Source organism: Periplaneta americana, chromosome 14 (assembly GCF_040183065.1).
Source record: "Periplaneta americana isolate PAMFEO1 chromosome 14, P.americana_PAMFEO1_priV1, whole genome shotgun sequence".
In the NCBI taxonomy this organism is placed as follows: Eukaryota; Metazoa; Arthropoda; class Insecta; order Blattodea; family Blattidae; genus Periplaneta; species Periplaneta americana.
The window spans coordinates 128,525,353-128,540,564 of record NC_091130.1 but is presented as its reverse complement, the minus strand read 5'-3'; the positions used below and the strand labels follow the sequence as shown (position 1 = coordinate 128,540,564).

General features: G+C 31.9%; 1 protein-coding gene across 18 annotated transcripts in view; it reads right to left on the bottom strand.

The window, feature by feature from the left end:
• LOC138713728 (longitudinals lacking protein, isoforms H/M/V-like) overlaps window positions 1-15,212 on the bottom strand; it is a 614,547-nt gene that overhangs the window by 209,429 nt on the left and 389,906 nt on the right. The window contains exon 5 of one of the 18 annotated variants that reach the window (XM_069846048.1): window positions 7,284-13,155. The exons of the other annotated variants lie outside the window; for them this stretch is intronic. Coding sequence (XP_069702149.1) covers window positions 12,614-13,155 — 542 coding nt within the window. The 3' untranslated portion in view covers window positions 7,284-12,613. Of the gene's footprint in view, window positions 1-7,283; window positions 13,156-15,212 lie in introns of those variants that run through there. 18 annotated transcript variants of the gene reach the window in all.

Sequence of the window (15,212 nt, the reverse complement as noted above, 5' to 3'; positions counted from 1 at the left end):
GTCTTTATATATACATTCATCTAGGTATAATATTTACTATTAATTATACAGAAAGAGACTAATATAAGCAGGCATAAAGGATACCACATAAACATATTACGTTATATTTATATTCCTGGAAACATACTTGATCCAGTACATTTTTATTCATATTTTTATATATTCAAGTATTGGTACACCTAACTTTCATATTATGTTTAAAAATTGTTGTAATTCAATAATAAGAACAATTAATTTAATGTGAAAACTAACATTTTCTTTGGAAATAAATTGATAGCCACACATGTACATAAACATCATCGAGGTTCAAGACATACGGTACCCACATTTTTAACAGTAGGATAGAATAATACTTAACGAACTTATAGGATTAATTTCCATATATGTACAATGTTAACGTGGTAAAACAGAGTTTTAAATTGCAAAGAAGAATGCAAAAAACTGCAAAAAATTCTCTTCTTTAGCAATACAAGCTATACTCTGAGGAACACAAAAACAAAAGAAGGTATAATCAGAAATAATCATGGAAGTGTTAACACAGTCACTTAAATATAATAGGCCTACTGTTATGCTATTTGCCTACTCTTTGGTGAAGATCATTCGTAATAATTTAGAGTAAGTGGTACATAAGGACGTTCCATCTTTTAATATCTGTGTCAATACATGACAATGACTAACAGCAATTTATGAATACAAATCATGCACACATTTTCGGTCATTGTGATGAGAAGTATGTTACATATGTTACGAAAAAAAGCTGATAGTATCATTAAATTTTGTAGCTCTGAAGCATACCTTTGAACAGCGAGTGAAGTTCATTTCTGTACATGTTTGTATAGAATGTGGGATTTAATATTACATTTACGTTTGGATCTGTGTGGACAAAATGGACACTGGAATTTTGGTTCCTTGCCACATTCCTGAGTCATATGTCTCCACAAACTTCTGTTATGTAAATAATTCTTCCCGCATTTTGAGCATTTGTATATCTTCTTTCCCACATTCTGAGTATCTCCCTCAATCACTGTCGGATTCATCTGTTGGTAAAAAAAAAACAATACTATAACTCTAAAAAGCACAATAAGTTATATAAACTATATTAAATTATTATTTTGTAGTAGAAATAATTATTTACGATACAATTGCTAAAAATGACATTTTATTTTGTGAGTAGTGAGTAGGAATGTTTGCAAAACGAGGCTGCAAGTTGAGTGAAGCAACCCTACAAACAAAATAAAATAATTTTTAACATGCATGTTGTACAATTCCTACGACTTATCCTCTGCTGCATTCTTCCTCATTGTAAGAGTAAAACTTTATCACATTAAAACCAAATGCTGACATAGCTCACTGGTAGAGTATATGACTGCTAATTGAGAGGTTCCCAGTTCAAACCGAATGGCACCTAATTTTTTATAATTAAATTTAATTCTTAATTGTTTCATACCGGTATATTTATCAAACAAATAATTGTTGAAGCAATTTATTTAATTTGTGTACATTTCTTAAACAAAATAATTGATAAAAGTAGGCTGCCATTGTTTGAATCATATTATTTATCAGTTGAAGGGTCCACGGAAAGAAGATGCTAAGTCACTTTTTGTTTTTTGATCCCATCTGGTAGGTCATAAAGTGAATTACCTTTCTAGTAAATCAGAATGGCAAAAAGCCTGCATTGTAACATGGTAAATTAAACTAAATTGGATGTAAATTCATAACGTCTTATGGTTGTATTACAGTTAAGAAATGCTCCCCTGAAAAGTTTATGAAAAGTGACTTAGCATGTTCCTTCAGTAGACCCTTCAGCTGTGATTGCTGTTATGTGACATCTGGTGGGAAACAACTGACAATCGACGCAAACAGTTGAAAATCTGTGTTAAAAGTATTTTTCGTATGCTACCATATAGTGGTTAATTTTTAACATGCTTGCTTAGTATTAAAAGATCTCTTTTAGGAATAGCTGTCTAAAATATTATCATAGTTCGCAAATGTTAATGTTTTTTAATGTTCTTCAAATTACAACAGCTCAAGAACACAATGTAGCAGCCAGAAAGAAAGAATAGTGGGACAAAATTCAAAATAAAGAGATGTACAAGCTATGGGAAAATGAAATTGGTCGACCTAGAGAGAAAAGAATTAATGAAAAAAGGTGAATAATCTGTAGAAAAGCTATAATAAACACGCCCGCAAGTATGTTTGTATTCAACTGACAAAACATGAACTGCAAATAAGTAAATAACTAACAAATAATGGAGAATATGTACTATATAATGCTTGTTCTTTAAACAGATTTTATGATCCTTAATTAGGAGAAAAGGTACTATATATAGTTTATGACAGAGATAGAAATAAAGCAGAGACAAGCAGTAAAGAAAGGTCAGAACCTGCGACAGCTGAGGATATAGCAATGTTATTAGATACGATTAAAAAATGTGGGGATATGATCAAAAAGTGCTAGTAAAGGGTAATTGTAATTATAAATGATAGAGAAGTATAGGAGAGCGAGAAAGTGTATAAGCTGATGTGTAGAGAGAAATATAAGATTTATAGGAAGTGAGAGTATTGTGAAAGGATTAGGTGTAAGTGGAATAGAGAGAAAGTTGAAAGTGAGCGCAAATATGAATGAGTGAAAAGTGAAAAAGTGTTAAAAGAAATGAACAAGTGACAGCATAAAATTAGTACTGACATTTGAACGTTGGAACAGTAAATGAATATAAGAGACAGATAGGAGAAAAGGTCAAAGAACAAGTAAGGCAAATAATTCAATATGATAATTTGTAGAGAATAAGTGAAATTGAAATCTTAGTGAATAGTAGTTAGAGGAAAAAGGGGGTTTGAAAGGCATATATAAATTTAGATATATTACGATTAATGATCAAATAGAGAATAGCAAACGAAATGTAGGAGAAATACTGAAAGGGAGATTGAACAAGTAATAATAAAAAAAAGTACATAGTTTAATTGGTAGAAGTTGTGTAGACATGTACTGCAAATATGTGTTACTGTAAGTGTTAATGGTGGCACCGGATACAGAAATGTGAGGTACACCATTACATGTAAAGAAGTGCTGTGACCAAATATATCAAATATCAAATATAAAAAATATATAGTTTATTCACAAACTCTCTTCATTGCAGAAAATAATATTTTTCCCTTATTCTTACATTAATTTAATTTATTATTATTATTAATGAAGAAAAATTCGCTCTGGCAACAGGACTCGAATTCAGGACCTTCAGCTATATGCACTGAATGCTCTAGCATTGAGCTACACCAGGGCTCCATCCACAGCAACAGATCGAACTCCTCTCCTTGGTTTTCTCTTTTGGCCTACTGGTATATCATTATGTAGGAGCACACTCATATATTAAGTGACTTGGGTGGCTGGAGCCAACAGCTTTCTACACTGATAATTTGGGTTCGAATCTCAGCGGGTTCAATTGGAATTCTTGGTGACATGTTTAGTCATAGGTTTTCGAGGTGGATTCCCGTTTCCCCTAGCAGTATTCTACTATTGCTCCATTCACCTCACATGGTTCACTGAAGGCAATACCTACAGCATTAAAAAGATCTACAGCTTTGATACATCGCTCATAGATAGGGAATCTTGGGTGAATGATACAAAGTCTAGTAACCACAATTGAGGGAAAAAATTACTGCACTTAAATTTATATATAGTAACCACGTTCATAATAAGAGAATGAATGCTTTGTATCTGCCAAAAGTTTAGTCCCAAAACTCTGGGATGGGCTTTTTATGAACCATTAATTTTGGTTATTCATACAATATTATAGAGGGTGTTTCATGAGGAGTTACCGCCACTTTCTGAAGACATTTTGAGTAAAAACTGTCATATGACCATGGGTTCTATTCTCAATATTTTCTGAGTTACATTAATTTGAAGTTGTTAAAAAATACCTTTTTGCTTTAGTTTTAAGGGTAAAAGAAAGTTACAAATAGAGAATGAACTATTCAGAAGTGTACTTTATTTAAATAGCTAGAATTCTGAAGCTAAAAATGTGTTCTTAATTCCTTAGTTGCTTTGTACAGATTTTTTTTTCCAATTTTTAACTAAAAATTACATTATTCTTACACACTTATCACAACAATTGTTACAGATCACACGACTTCTAACAACTTGATTCTATACAGTTCAATTTTGCTTCCTAATGTACGATCTTAAAGAGTTTACAAGAATAACGTGATTTGTAACAATTGTTGTGATAAGTGCGAAAGAAAAATGTAATTTTGTTTTAAAAATTAAAAGAAATTTCTGTATGAAGCCACTATGGAATTAACAATACAATTTTAGCTTCAGTATACTAGCCAATTGAATTATACTTCTGAATAGTTCATTCTCCAATTGTAATATTCCTTTACCCTCAAAACTAAAAAAAATATATTTTTTAACAACTTCAAATTAGTGTAAGTCTGAAAAAATGAGAATAGGACTCATGTTTATATGACAATTTTTGCTCAAAATGTTTTCAGCAATATGCTCCGAAAGTGGCGGTAAATCCTCGTGAATTGCCCTGTATTTTCTTCTAACAGTGTTCGTAGAAAAGTTATGGGGAAAGTGCTATTGGCTACATTCAAGTCAAGTGCAAAAATAACAAGTGAATTTTTTAGTGCAATATGCATTCTAAGTACAGGTGAACAGCATGATGTGTTAGCCACCCCACGTAAGATTTCTTCATATATAATTTTTCAGTAAGAATAGATGTTATAGTACATTTTTTTATAATGGATGAAGAACAAGCAATTGGTAGGAATGAAAAAACTAAGAGCAGGAAAGACTGATTCATTGTGTCTAACTCAGGGAAAGTTGTTGTACTGTCTAATGATGTTACATCTATAGCATGGCAATGAATCACGTAATACTTGTGTGTGTGTGTGTGTGTGTGTGTGTGCGCGCGTGCGCGTGTGTGTGCCTGTATATATAAAATGGAAGTCCGGAATTACCTGAGGTGTTACATATATGTCAGGTGATATTGTGAACGTCTACTTTTCAGGCAGAAGTTTTGAATTCTGTAGGCCTATTCATGCATTCAGATATATCAATACATGAAATTTATCCTTGACTAGTGTATGCACAAATGTTTTGTGCAGATCTATGCATTTTTTAATTAGTTACTTAACAATGCTGTATAAACTATTAAGTTATTTAATGTCACTGGAGTTGGTGATAGCGAGATGATATTTAGTGAGATGAGTCTAAGGATTTGACATGTGATTACCTGACATTCATCTCACAGTTGAGGAAAACGCCGGAAAATACCCAAGCAGGGAATCGAACACATGCCGAGCAGAGCTCCAGATCAACAGGCAAACACTCTACCACCTGAGCTATGTCGATGGCCTGTTTTGTATTCTCTGATTAAAAAAAAAATTAAGTATTTATATTTATTTGATACTTCATAAATAAGAAGAAATTTCATCGCTACTCACCCCAATATCATCTACATGAAAAACAATTTCATCATGGTCCATTTGGTTTAACTGATTTTCTGTTACATAATGAACTCCCTTCTCCAACACATTCATGGATGAATCAAATGGATCTGCATATGTATTCCAGATTTCATTGACTGGAACAAAAGAATAAATAATGAAACAATGTTGAACACAATTTAAATACACTTGTGTAAAATAATAATACTGTTCATACCTTATACATGATGTGATGTAAACCAATAAGCACCAGCAGCTTGAAAATAAATTCTGTAATTCATAGAACTTCATACTATATCTTTTTACCTACATAGAAATAAAATGTCAATACATATCAGTACTGTTAAAATGATAATGCATTTTTTTTTTACTTTCATATTCATTCTATTTCACTGTTAATATTGGAAAATAATGTGGAAGTTCAATTTGAACATCTATTATATATATATATATATATATATATATATATATATATATACCTACTATTTTGATGTCCAGTGATTCCTATAATGTATAAACTTGCTACGAACTCAAAGGCCACACTGTAAGTTTCAAACACAGCTGAATAATTTTTTCTCTTTGCCATAACTTACATCTAAAATTGTGTGGCTAACTCAGACTGCCATCAAATGAGTGTTGGAGAGTTCTTTCCCTAGACATCATGCAACTGGAGCATGTCACGTTTCCATAGCACTGAGGCTATAAAAGTATAATTTTATTCTACTTCATATGCATTCAATTATTTAACTCCTAGCGCACAGTGTCAAATGAAGGGTTCAGAACCATAGTGAGCCAAGCACCATTTACTAAAACAGTACAAAACAAGGGTTAAAATGAAGTTATTACCATAATTCAATGGAAACATATAGCAAGTAACATAAAGTATGCACATCCAAACTAAATGATATGTCAATCTTCATTAAACTGTGATATTCACTTAACTTTAACCCTTGCTTTATCCATTTTTAATAAATGGCACTTGGCCCACTATGGCTCTGAACCCTTCAAATCTTTAGGCACAACACATGGCATCAAGTCTTTTTCTATTAGCAGGTTATTTTACGATGCTTTATCAACATCTTAGGTTATTTAGCGTCTCAATGATATGAAGGTGATAATGCTGGTGCAATGAGTCCAGGGTCCAGCACCAATAGTTATCCTGCATTTGTTCATATTGGGTTGAAGGAAAACCCCGGAAAAAACCTCAACCAAGTAATTTGCTCCAACCAGGAATCAAACTCGGAAGTGTTATTCTGTAAGTGGTAGCATTATATGTTGTAAATTAACTTATATTCCTTGTGGGAAAGGAGAAAGAATAGCATTTTCGAATATTAATATGAAATATGTTGATATTTTAAAATCGATTTATTTAACACATACCTATTTACAACTTTAACTTCATTCATGTCACCATTTTATTTCATTCCATACAATCTTTCAGAGGTAAATTATTCTTACCTACAAAGTAAGTTATATTAATTCTGTTGCAACTGCAAGACATAAAAAAATTAATAATACAAATAATATTATGAATATTAACTACAAGCTAGTGATATACACTGCTAAACAATGTGATATATTAAATAGATAGGGACCGTATTTTTTTGGTGAAATAAGATAATGATTTCGGTGTTAAACCTGCCACTATGCCACTATTTCGGTCGGTATTTCCTAAAATAAATTGTCATTTCGGTGGGTAATTCGTAAAATAAAACAATCTGTTACTTTTTTGTTTTTGCATAAATCACATAACAGCATCACCAAAATATAAACAAAGTACAGGTATGGTTTCTACATTGTCCACGACAGTGAGTATTTTCGTGTATGCAGAAAAGCCTTCTCACTGTCCACATTAGAATGATGTTGAGAACCATACTTCCTGCAAACAATTCACACCAAATTTATTGTGGTCCTCTACTAGTCCCCCAAAACCTCTTCACATCAAAATATTGCCTCTGGTGGATAACATACAACATTCTACAATATTTACTGCTGTCTACTACACAAACTGTTCTTTTTTTGATAGCCATAGAGAGAAAAAAAAACATAAATATTGGTGTTACCAAGCAATTGACAAATTGACTGAAACAAAAATGACAAATATATTGTAAAAACAATATTCAATCAAATTTGGGGGATCATATTTCGTAGTTTTTACGAAAGAGGGGATATATTTTGTGGTTATTGGCATATTCGGCACAATGACTAAAATTTCGCGTTATTTTGCTACTTTGTTTTGTTTAAATATGGTATTTTGGTAATGTAATAAAGAAAGTAATTATGAAAAATTTCGAGTGTATAGCTATTACCAAAAAATATGGTCCCTATAAACAGAGTATGGTACGAGACTAAATATGACACACAAACGTATTTAGATATCATTAAACTGTATTACACACTAAGATGTACATGGATCGTATGCAGAGACTAAGAGGAAGGCAGAAAATAGAAAAGATTGGAGAATGCTGGGTTTGTAAAGAAAGACCTGTCCTTGGAGAGAACACATACAGCAAACGGGCCTTATAGCCGAAATCGACCTCATCTGTAGTTTTCTATAATTAAGTTCCAAGTTTTGTATATTTGTATTTGTGTTGATTTTAATTTCAGTTACTACTTTTATGTGTATTATGTAATTATTAGTTTGTAAACATGACATGTCCCATATCATGTATATGATCAGTGGATGCAATAAATGATTATGATTATTATGAATGAATGAAACTATATTACGTGTGTTAATTTGTTAAAGTGTTTATTTATTTTGTGATACTAATAGTAGTAGTAGTATAATAATAATAATAATAATAATAATAATAATAATAATAATAATACTTTTTACAATACACATCAGCACACATTAGAACAACCATCTACAAACAGCACTCTTACAAGTGGACAAGCAGTCTGAACTCATCGAAATTCTGGTAGAATGCAACTGGGCAATGAGAAGAATTACAATTGTTTAGATTTATATATATGCGAGTTCTTGTCAGTTATGAAATTCAATAAGAGCAAGAAAAACGCATCTCTGATGTTTCCTTGTAGTTTTAACTCTATCAATATCCAAAATCACGCAACAAAACATCGATAATCACGACAAAGAAAACAAGAAAAGTTGTTCTGATGTCAGATAGTATACAGAACTACAATTTTAAGGCGTGTATTAATTTTAACACGTGTAACTCTTGCCCAACTTCAAATTTTGTCTCCCATATAGATATTGTCCAAATTGTGCCCTACATGGTTCACTCACATTTTTTTTAAATTAAATAAATTAATATCTTCTTTTCTTAATGTGAATTTTTATAGAAGAATATTGTTTGATTTAGTTGCATAATTATCCGATTAATAATGGATTTTGTAAAGAAAATATATTCGTTCATTTTATTTTAGTTGTGTTTAGGCTATAGCATGAACTTTTCCCATTGCTGACGATGAATAATATTTTACAACATTTCAATGATTGACTCTACCCTCGCCTTCAGATGAATAAAAAGGAATGGGAGGAAGAGCAAGAATGGCATTCTTCCAGTTCGGATCATTACAAAAAATAGCTAAATTTACTTGACTCTATTCTGGTATTTTTTTAAAAGGTATTTCAGCTTTGTCTTAAAATAGACTAGATATCAGTCTATTCCTAATGAAAGCAAAATCTACACACTACTTTGTAGAAAATTTCTACATTCTCACGATGTTCTAGGCATCTACACCAGATCATGGAATACAATTTGATTATATTATTTTTGTTCCTGCACAATACCTTCAGTGTCAATTTCATTATTTTATTTGCATCTAATTCTAGAATATTTTCCATTTGTAAGAATGAAAACACATGACACAAATAGTATTCACTCCAAAACAGAATTTCTGATTATATGGTTTATGTCACATTCCTTTACATCTTCTTTTCAAGCTTTCCTTAATATTAGAGACTTTTGCTTCTGAGCAACTACCAACTAGAAAATGCAAAGGCAAAACGGTGTTTGAAGATAGAATTGGTTCGGACTACCAAGCAATTACACTACTCTAATCTGCCTACTCTGCCCATGTGATTATTAGTTAAGAAAACCAAAAGACAGGGTTTACAAGAGCAATCCTACCGTGTTGGAGAAACTAAAAATCAGTACTTGTATACGATGCTGGTAGCTTGGTGCTACAGTTCGAGCTTTGTTTTGCGAACCAGAATTCAATCCAAAGCACTGACTATGGTGATACTTGTGGTTGGCAATAGAGAATAAGAGATTTTCCGGATTCACCTGTTTCCCTCAATTTTACAAACTTTATTCCACTAACATTTCACATTTTAGCCCACATTTTGCCTCATCCATAACATTTCATCTCGTCAAAATATATGGCAGATAAAAAGAAGCAACTAGGTACTATTTTTTAATGCTCTCAGCCAGGGGACAGTGAGTAATATCAGGATGCCTACAGCAAGACCTGATTCTTTAGCCACAATTGGTCTTTCAATTTCATGACTGCTAAAGAACTGCCTGAATATTATCTTTGTGATATATGCAGAGCTGCAAACAGTACCGCACATAAGTACTTTAGTCACAGTACACCCTCTCAATTGGATCAGTAAGCACTAAAGACCATGGTCTGTCCCATCTGAGCATAAAAATAAAAACAGTATTTGAAAGTGATAGAATCAATTTATGAACTTCATGTGTAATTTTGGGAATTTGCTTGGCTGACCAGCTTTGCAGAAACTGTTGGCAGAGACAGCAAAGAAATAACCTCTCTGTATAACCACTGTAGGAAACATTGCTGTATTCAGGCATTTAATTCAGTTTCAAGAACTAAATGATGCATCATCTCAACACCAGTGGGGAAACAAAACATTAAACTCTCTTGATGGTCCTAGAAGATCAGCAGTCGCCATACTTGTATTCCGCCTTTCTACCAGACATGATATGCTGGGCAAACATCTAAATCGCATTGGGATAATGCAATCCCCAAACCGTATGCTCTGCAGTCTTAATGTAGAGATGGACCGTCATCCACTCCTCCTTCGAAGTTGACTGTTACTGGGAAGCCAGGATGAAGATGTGTTAGATTCAATTTTTCTATTACTGTTTTTGTTGTTTGTTTGTAGTCAATGATTCCATTGGTCATGTACTAGCCATTTACAAAATAAATAAATAAATTCATAGTAATGAAAAGTCTTGTCACTCAAAAATAAATTACATAAATAAGATAAAAGCTTAGCTAATTGAAACATTTTCGAGTTAAATACAATGAAAATAATAATAGTACTGGGTGTTCAGTTCAAAATGTGTCATGGCTCGCTGTATGTCGTCATGTGGCTATCCGATGAGCCTAGAGAATTCAATCTTCCTACACTTCCGCAAAGGCGTATTACCTAAATGCGAGAGAAGTTGCCTAGCAAGTACGGCGTTCATTCTGAAGATTACTTACCGATACGTACGGTAACACCAGTAGTGGCAAGAATGTGAACTGTTTGGAAACACGTACTGAACTGAGTTTTTTTTTCTTACTGTCGGGATATGGGGAGAGGGTTAAGACGATTACTTACGTATTTGTTGACATCAACCTGGACGGTCAACATGGACACGGAGCATTTTGATTTGTGTTGTGGAATGTTGCCATATGCAATCGATGATAACAAATACCCTGCGTACGACTTGCCTGCGCAAAACACTGTTCGAAAGAGGTTATGGTAGCACACAGACTTTACAGACCGCCATCTGTTGCTACGACATTCAAGTTATACCGTACACGTTCTCAAGTTCAGATTGAACGCCTTGATTAATAGGCAACTTCTCTAACATAAAAGCTGAAACTCGCTTCAAATCGCTGACTCACAACAGTGACGTCATGACACACCTTGAAATGAACACCCAGTATATTATGATACTATTTATAACATGAGTCTACGTTTACAAAATAAGTGAATGTTTATGAAACAAGCAAAGTGAGTTCTCTAATTTTGATGAATGCAGTAACTTTATAAAATTATAAACGTGTTTCATATTATGCAATTTTTTGTACGTCAGCATTACAAAACAATTAATAAAGGAATAACATAACAAATTTGTAATAATGGGTAGTTTGATATCATGGTCTATGAAGAATGGGTTGCTATAGCAACAATGATGTATTAAATATTATTGAACAGAAAATCATTTCATAACATTAATTTATGACACAACTTATGCCGTCATAATAGAAGTCATTACGTTTTAGTTGGCATGGTAATATTTTACAGCAATGTAACAATAATATGGCATATTGTTTATTGATTTTTATTAACGATAAAGATTGTTTATAATGCTAGTGTAAAAAAAAAAACAAATTTTCAGTACACTTTTCACAGTCAGCACATTTTTCAAGCATTATTTATGGCGGCACAAAAATGTTATTCTCATGTCCATCTTACAATTGCAATTTCTTATATTTGAAGTTCCTTTTTCAGATGCACAGGTTGTTCATGTTCAGAAACAATGAGTTAATATGGTGATAATGAGTTAGCTGGCACCATATTTACCAGAAAGAATGTTTGTTGTTTAATGCTGCATACAGCAATATTACAAATATAGGAGAAATGCCTAAGCAATAAATACTGAACATTTATTGAATAAAATTAAAAGAAAAAAAAAAACACTAAAGCGAGACATAGATTTTATTGAAATTATTTTGCCTAGGAATTAAAAACGAATTTTATTCATTATTTATTTTTTGTCTGCATACTACATTATTGAAGTATCATGTTACAATTATTCCATTCTTCAAACATATTAGGGCCTACATATAAATTTGTAGAACCAAAAGGGCTGTTACATCTTTTCACTTCATGTACATTATTAAGGACACCTTTAAAATATAATTCAGCTTCTACAAGAAAATGGTAACGGTATATTTCACACAGGACAATTACTTGAAGGCTACTTACAATTCCATGAAAACACTGGTAACAACTGTATAGCTTAATTTGGATGCATTTTTATAATAAACTGTAGTATGAGAATATAGAAACTTCTAAGGAATACCTTCTGTTTGAAGACAGAACAGCAAATATTACTCAACGTGAGACATTATGAAATCACAATTACAGAATTAAAAGTTAGACATATCAAAAATGTTCTACAAGAGAATTGCTCAATGATGATTGTTATTCTGGTCTTCAATACAACAAATTTTAAGATTTCCTATGTAGGTACTTGATATGAGCAGAAATGTTACCCTTTCGTTTAGACCGAAGAGGACAATATGGACACTGAAACATAGGTTCCTTACCACATTCAAATCGAACATGATACAACAAAGTTCTCTTCCACCTATAAACTTTACCACATGTTTTGCATGAAAATACTCCAGGGCCTTCAGAGGCTGGAAACTGATGCATTCCTCTCCCTCTAGAGCGGGACTGTAATGATTTCTCTTTGCATGATGTTCTTGAGGAAGTTGATACACGAGTTTGTTGCCCCATTAAGATATCAGTATGTCTAAGAATATCTGAAGTTTCAGCAACTGCTTTTGAGAAATCCTGTAGGGTAATATCTTCACATTCCAATAAAGTTTTAGATAAACTTGCTTCATTATATATAGGATTTATCATTTGATCTAATGAAATTTGATTAGATGACCCTTTATTATGCATAGCAATAGCTTTATAACGTCCTGCAGTTGTCCTACCAACAGAAGAGAAGTCATCAGGTGTCTGAATATATCGCCAAGCATCTGAAACAAAAGAGCTCTTTATTAGAAAAGACATTATAATGTACTATTCTGGTTTATAGGAGAACCAAACAGTAAAAGTTAGCTGCTACCGGTATACAAAATATTCTATGAAATAATACAGTTATAATCTATATAACAAAATAATGTAAGACACAATTTATTACAAATAATACAAAATTAAAATAATAGTAATAAGAACACTATGGTGGTATTTTCTCAATAAAAGACGAGAATTAGCTGCAATGTCAAATGAAGTGAAATATTGCAGTATTAATATATAACACTGTCAAGGAAAGAATGCTCTAATATGTTATAGTGTGTGAAATAAATGTTTACAGTAGATCACAAAAACACGTATCAATAACTAACACTATATAACATTACTAAATAACTCAAAATGGTAAGAACTTACATTATTTATGTTTAGCCTAATTTTACGTATAAAACCAAAACGAAATTTAGATAACATGCATAAGGCCTACATATTTTTATAAAGACTGCAATTACACAAGAATGTAGCATTGTTATCATTGTAGTTAATAATATTAAACATCCTTTATTTTACAGGCAACTTATGTTATTTAGTTTTAATTTGCTGTATTTGTTACTGGTACATATAAATTTTTTCAGCTCTTATATCTTTAGCAAATACTAATGAGATAATTATAATTGTTTCAACTTTTGTTATCCTCACCCAGCAAAATTAACATCTGTATGCTAAACACTTTAACATTTTGTTTTGATATAACAATAAGTTATGTTTAATATCTGTATTTTAAGTTACACTCGTAAATATCACTACACTCTGCAACTTGCTTTGCTGCTGATGTACCAGTACCGTACCAGTATTTCAAAATAATGCACTTCCTCCATCGAAATAATTTCAATCACATAGCGTACACACAATGTTCACATAATCATTTTCATCATTATGGTCATCATTATAATCATCGTCGTCATTATAATGATTATAATCATCATCGACACTGTCAAAATGCTTTAGAATAACTTAGTGCTATTCCATAAAAGTAAAATCTTCCTCTTCCCTCTATCTCCTTTTGGTTCTTCCACAATCTATCGTAGGTCTATAGTGTAGAGAGAGCTATTTTGAGTTGATCATCTTGCTAACATGTTGGAATACATTGTGCTGGTATATCTATAGGCCTACATTCCACTATGTGTTTCACATATTAATTTTTCTCGTATGTTGATGCTTCTGTGAACCCAAAAAGTAGTCTTAACGTAATAATTTTATAATTTTGCGTGTATTATTCTAGATAGGCCTATATGTAACATAAGTCACACATATAGTACATACACAAATAAATAAACAACAAATCAATTATATTTTCTTTGTATTATTATTATTATTATTATTATTATTATTATTATTATTATTAAGAACGTAATTATACGAACTTTAATGAGTGTAATAATATATAGCCTTTCATCCACATTGGCAAGTTATGAAAAGAGGTATGGCAATAAAAGTCTGTATCTGACAATTTCTGAACGATGTGAAGTACAAGTAAATAGGTACCCGGTACTATAATTAATAAAATATTTATAATTTTATATTAGCCCAGTAAATTACAAAATTTATGTAAACATTTAATATTGTAAAATTCATGTAGGAGAGTATACTGAGTCCTTCTGGGCTACCTCCAATGGGAGGCAGTTATTATCTTATCTCTAAATTAAAAATAAACATAAATTAATACACAATTAACTTAAAACAAAGAAAACAAATGTGTGAGAACAATAGATAGAGGGAAAGATATTCGGTTATGTTTGTTGACAGCAGTGGCAGACAGAGAATTTTGTCAAGGAGGTAGAGTCATTATACACAAACGATTAGGGAAAACACGGAAATTTTACTTGAAGCAAGTAGAGCGATCGGTTTGGAAGTAAATCCCGAAAAGACAAAGTATATGATTATGTCTCATGACCAGAATATTGTACGAAATGGAAATATAAAAATTGGAGATTTATCCTTCGAAGAGGTGGAAAAATTCAAATATCTTGGAGCAACAGTAACAAATATAAATGACACTCGG